Source organism: Lupinus angustifolius, chromosome LG14 (genome assembly GCF_001865875.1).
Source record: "Lupinus angustifolius cultivar Tanjil chromosome LG14, LupAngTanjil_v1.0, whole genome shotgun sequence".
In the NCBI taxonomy this organism is placed as follows: Eukaryota; Viridiplantae; Streptophyta; class Magnoliopsida; order Fabales; family Fabaceae; genus Lupinus; species Lupinus angustifolius.
In genome coordinates this window covers 10,070,993-10,077,240 of record NC_032022.1, presented here as the reverse complement: position 1 = coordinate 10,077,240, position 6,248 = coordinate 10,070,993, and the positions used below count along the sequence as shown (strand labels likewise).

The window sequence follows — 6,248 nt, the reverse complement described above, 5'->3', positions numbered from 1 at the left end:
TCCATTGTGACAATCTTCTATTTGGTTTGAGTATATTGATACCATTTATATTTAATTATTATTGACTCTTCAAAAAAGTAATTAAAATGAATGATGCAATAAATATATATTTACATTATAAGGCATAAATATAATACTCTTATTTATATACAACATGCAGATACAACCATGTTCATTTAAATCTGTTCTAGAAATGAGATTGAGACAGATCAAATAAATTACATTATCAGTTAGTAGCAAGTATTTCTCAACAATTATTTTCCTCAATGACAAGTGGTATGATTCATTTGACAGCTATCTTAGCAAATATTAAAAGGAAAGGAATATACTTTTAGCAGCAAATTATGTTTGAGACATTATATCAATACCTATTTTTTAATTTAGGGGCGGTGTCAAAATGGGAAGAACATGTGGTGTGTCATTTTTAGTGTTACTTTATCAACTCTCTGAAAATAATTATTTAAGTAAAAATTGTAATTATTAAAAAAAATGATCAATCATATCTCTTATTATATGGAGTTATACAAAATAGTAGGACAACAAGTGTACTCCATCTAAATCATATCATCTCTACTCTGCCACTCATTTTCTTTATTAATCTCTCAGTTCCCACGGTGTTAATTTGTTAAATCAGTACACTATTTCTATAAGGAAATTTAATGAGGAAAATTTCATAAAAATGAAAGCTTTCATTTTTTCATAAATGACAATAACTCAATTTTCATAATCAGCTTTCTTTTCTTTTCATGTGTTTTTGGGTTGGAGGAGTATCACATGTAGAATCCAAACCGAAACATTTGAGAAATGCCACTGTGGCTAATTGAAAATAATGGCAAGGGTGAAAACTAAGGGAAGCCTCCTCCTCCTCCTCTGTAATTTCTTCTCTTCTCATGCTTGAACTTGCTTCTATCTCTCCTTTTACCCTTAAGCTCTGCTAAAATACTTTCAGTTAGTGCATATTCCTTATCAATTTACCTACTTTTAATTATAATGCATGATTTTATTCAGTTGAGTTTGAGGTGATAGATTTACACGATTATAAGTATTAAACTTGTTTCTAAAATTTTAATTCATAACCTCCAAGAATAATAAAGCAATAATGTTAACCTATAATTATATATATAACATTACTCAAATAAAAGTGTATAACTTCTATTGTGTAAGTTTTTTTTTATGCTAAGAATATTCCTTACTTTTTTGGGGTAACGAATTAATATATTTCAGAGTTTGTGGTTGCCCCTCTCAACGAGTATCGCTCCTATAAACTAAATATTCAACCTTTGAGATTCAGTGGAACGTTACACCATTAGATTACCACTAAATTGTATAAGTTTAATTAAGAGAAATAATTACAATACTCATGCCTTCATGTTTTTCCAACAGTGTAACTGAACTACCACCTTAACTTGAAAGCGAGGAAAGCAAGTAAAGTAAAGAAAGAGAAAAACTACCAATTACCAAGAAACGGACGTACAAGGTAAAAACTTATCTTTGCCCAGCAATGATGCTGGCACGATCTATCATGTGAGTCAGCTTACCCACAAAAGGAAGCTTCACACATCTTCTATCGATAAAGTATGCAACTATATCCATTGTAATTTATTAAGTTAAAATTTTAATAATTAAATAATTTTATCATTAATCATATCAAGTGGTGCATAAAATAACACTTGTAGGATAGAAGATATACTTCAAAAAGAAACATACCTCACGTTTACTAATCTTTTACGCAACATTAAGTGATAATTTTGGTATGCAAATCAATGTTAAAACTGTATTTTTCTCTACAAAATAAATCGTTCTCTCAGTAGTAAAAAATACTAGAACAACTTTCATGAAACTATCTATAAATTAACCATATACACTATTCTTAATAGTTTTTCTTATTCTTTCTATTTGACTCACTATTATAATTAGGTTTTTTTTCATTCATTATAAGAACTAATATTATTATAAATTATCTTCATTAACAAACTATTAATTTTCAAATCCTTCTTCATTGTTTCACTTATACCTCTATGCAATAATTAATACAAAATATTAAAATAAACTTCTTTTTATTCTTACTATATTGAGATTCAAAATGGACACTAAAAAATTAATTGAACAAGACATGACCATTTTTCAGTTATCGTCATGATTTACTAGTTAACACTTAACAGTAACAATGGGGTTGAATTTCCAGTTTGAGAAAGTACATGAAATTGGAACAGAATACTTCACATGCTTTCACCTATATCACCATCTACATAGCTAAAAGTTATTCAAACTATCAGAACCAGCTAATCTTATTGGGTAGTAAAATGGATGGCAAATATCTAATAATATTTTTTATGTACTAATAGGTTTCTTACCCAAAGGTCAAGCATTAATCCCTTTTTAAAGACTACTGACAACTTTGATATGGGATAAAGATACTCTCTAATACTAAAGAAGAAATTATATAAAAAAATAATATAATATTTTTACCCTTTTATTATTATGAGTGTCAAAAGCAAAACTTATCACTCCTATATTGAAGAGATTCTTTTCCTTTGATATCATCCTTAAAGAATGGAGAAATACTTTCCAAATTTAAAGAAGTAGAAAAACGGTAAATTTTACCGTTGCTACTAGATTCCAAAAACCATGTAATTATACAGAAAATGAGCCATAAATGTTCGGTGAAGTTTTGAACTACTAACAAATAAACTAATCAACATTACAAAAATAATAATAATAATAAACAAATCAACATGGTAGAAAAACAAAAGACCAAAACAAGTGTAAAAATCTATGTACAGTCATAAAGTTGAAAAGTGAAACTTCAATTAGGAACAAAAACTGATGTTACCTGCGAATGGTGTCGGTGGTTCGTTACAACAGTGACCGTTGAATCTTGTTTGGAGAGTGATTGTTTATCAACAAGTTGAATAATATCATTGTTAGATGTGGAAGCAGTGGCGAGCACCGTGGTTGCGGCGGCGGCGGTGACGGCGGCGGCGTCGTGGTCAGGATCTAAAGGTAAGAGAATGAAGGAAAAAAGGAGGAGAAGGAGTAGAATAAAAACAATGAGTTGAATCCAAATCAACCATGGAATTCTATAGTTCTCATCTGCAAAATTGAACATAGTATTGATCTCTATACAAGAAGATTTGATAATAATTAAAGAGAAGAGTGTATATGGAGAGACAAAAAGGGAAAAAAAGGGTTGGAACTTGAAAATGAGTTGAAGTAGAATAGACGTAATGTGTTTGTTAATATAAGGCACCAACCAAGTTCTCACGCGCTATCTGATTCATCGGTCATTCAAACATGGTTGGTGGTAATAAATCATTTTACATATGTCTCTTAAATTAACACAATGCATTATTTTATGGTATATTTTTTATCCTATAAAAGTGTGTTATTTCATGTATAATGTTATATTATTGATTAAAAATGTATATTTAAATTAAAATTTAATAATTATATATTTATTTTACTAATAATAATATATATAATGATACACTTTGTAAAAAAATAATTTATTCTCGACACACATATTGTCTTAAAGGATAAAATGAATATACTAATAATATATAAGTTCTATATATTATTATTACTGCATTATTTACTATTTATATTTAATAAGTAATTTATTTAAAATAAATGATAAATAATATAACAACCTATAATTTCAATTTTATGTAGGAAGATGTATATTATTTTAGTAAGGTTAGTCGGGCACTCGGCTTTAAATAAATCATGTGCTATCTCGCCAACGTGTGTCCTTGCAAACATAGAATCTAAAACATATTTAAAGACATATTAATTAAAAATATTTACACTAGATTTTAATGTGTAAGTTAGTCAAGATTTCACTGCTAAACATGTCTATAAACCTTCAAATATAAATAGACTTATATGTCTATAACTCTATATATAGAGAGGCTAATAATTATTTAGTTATAAGTTGTAATTAAGTTAATAGCCTACCAGAAATATGTAAATATAAATTATTTATTTAACAAAAAATAGAGGTCAACGGTCATTATGCTTTTAATTAAAGGGTAGTTTTAATAAATCACTAATAACCAACTGGCGTTGGTTAAAGTGGTATATGTTTGATTTCCCTTAAGCAAGGTCTCGAGTTTGAATCTTGTGATGGACAAAATACTCGCTGAGAGAGTTAGCCTCACGTACTTATGGATGTTCTCAACTCGAATAGGATTGTCTCTGGTGCGAGGATGCATGTGTGAATCAAAAAATCACTAATAAGAATTTGTAACAAATATTATTCTTAAAATTTGGAAATCAATTAATACACACTCTATAGTAAATATAGTTTAATAACTAATATCATATATGTTGTCACATTTTTTCTACCACTCCATGTACCATCAACTCTGATTGGTTGAAAAAAATATTTGAATTAAAATTGTAATTATTAAATATTTTTCTCACCACTTAATTAAATGATAGTTTTAATAAATCACTAATAAGAATTTGTAACAAATATTATTCTTAAAATTTGGATACCAAAATCAATTAATACACACTCTATAGTAAATACTTAAACTGAGACCACATCTGTTGTCCCATTTTTTGTATCACTTCATGTACCATCAACCCTGAGTGGTTGAAAAAATTATTTAAATTAAATTTGTAATTATTGAATATTTTTTCTGATTAATCACGTCTCCTGACACACAGAATGACACAAAGTTGGGGAAATTTACACAACTAATGTATTTTAACTTCTTTATTACGGTTCTGGTGTAATTTTTTAAAATATTATATACACTTTTCACTGAACTCGTGGATAGTAAGTACAAGACTTTTTTCTTCTTAAAATCGTGGACATCATCCACATTTTCACCTTTTCTCTCTCCTAAAGTTGTAGATGGTATCCACAACTTCACTTTTTCCATTTTCTCTCCCTAAAGTTGTGGATAGCATCCACAACTTCAATTTTTCCCTCCCCTAAAATTGTTGTTGTGAAACTTGAGTAGTGTGTTGTAGTGGATACTATCCATGAGTACTATATACTAGAAACTCTATATATATCACTTCCCACTATAACCAGAAAACACACTACAACATTCTATGTTCCTTATTATTTTCTCTTAATATTCCTTCATTCTTCCTAATCATTTGTTTGTCTTCCTTGCTTATCTTCAAGGTAAACTATATTACTTCCATAAGTACACATATTATTATTATTATTATTATTATTATTATTATTATTATTATTATTATTATTATTATTATTATTATTATTATTATTATTATTATTTTGAATACTATGATATTTATAATTTTATACTTCCATGAGTAATTTATTTCATCAATTTATCTATTAGATAATATTTTGAAGGTCTATGGACATCAGTTTCAGCCAATCAGTAATAAAGAATATTGGTCTCCTTATTCAGGACCATCATTCATCCCTAATCTTGTTATACGTAGGAAGCGAACTGGAAGACCAAAAACTACACAGATACATAATGAAATGGATGACATTTGATCTCAACAGATTAAAAAATGTGAATGGTATAGGACAAAAGGTCATAATAGGAAGAAGTGTCCATTCCGAATGAGGGAAGTGAGTGAAAGTTCTAGGCAACCCGATAATGATAAAATTATAAATATCATAGTATTTAGAATAATAATAATACTTGTACTTATGAAAGTAATATAGTTACTTTGAAGATAAGCAAGGAAGACAAACAAATGATTACAAAGAAGGAAGGAAGATTAGGAGAAAATAATAAGGAAGAGAGAATGTTGTAGTGTGTTTTCTAATTATAGTGAGAAGCGATATATATATATAAAGTTTTTGGTATATAGTACTCGTAGATAGTATCCACTACAACACACAACTCAAATTTCACAGCGATGATTTTAGGGGAGAGAAAATGGAAAAAGTGAAGTTGTGGATATCATCCACAACTTTAAGGGAGAGAAAATGGAAAAAGTGAAGTTGTGGATACCATCCACAACTTTATGAGAGAGAAAAGGTGAAACCATAGATGGTGTTAAAGATTTTAAGAAAGAAAAAAAAGGTCTTGTGTGTACTCTCCATGAGTTCAGTGAAAAGTGCCTTGCTCTGATAACATTTTAAAAAGTTACACCAGAACCATAATAAACAAGTCAAAATACACTTGTAACTAGTTTTTTTGTACTTCCAATTTTAATGGATTTTTTATACATTATCATTAAATATAGTTATTGTCTTTTAAAATCAAATGGATCATCCTTAATATATATTATTTGCATCTCATATA

At 28.2% G+C, this 6,248-nt stretch overlaps 1 protein-coding gene across 3 annotated transcripts; it reads right to left on the bottom strand.

Moving 5' to 3' along the window:
* On the bottom strand, window positions 694-3,231 carry LOC109326174. Of its 3 annotated transcripts, none has more exons than XM_019558856.1 (2): window positions 2,830-3,231; window positions 694-936 (listed from the first exon to the last, which is right to left on the bottom strand). In XM_019558856.1, the coding sequence occupies exons 1-2, from the start codon at window positions 3,107-3,109 to the stop codon at window positions 728-730; spliced, it is 489 nt and encodes a 162-aa protein (XP_019414401.1). In that variant the 5' UTR covers window positions 3,110-3,231; the 3' UTR covers window positions 694-727. The 3 variants fall into 3 exon arrangements, with proteins under 3 accessions (XP_019414401.1, XP_019414402.1, XP_019414403.1); XM_019558857.1 differs by having other exon boundaries at window positions 694-931; window positions 2,834-3,231; XM_019558858.1 differs by having other exon boundaries at window positions 737-962; window positions 2,834-3,231.

What these genes read in the sequence shown, in the direction of transcription:
- LOC109326174 (XM_019558856.1), bottom strand. Translation starts at nt 3,109, where the DNA reads ATGTTCAATTTTGCAGATGAGAACTATAGAATTCCATGGTTGATTTGG. An exon ending in CCGACACCATTCGCAGGTAA is followed by an intron (nt 937 to 2,829) that starts CATCAGTTTTTG and finishes TGAAAGTATTTT; the next exon opens with AGCAGAGCTTAAGGGTAAAA.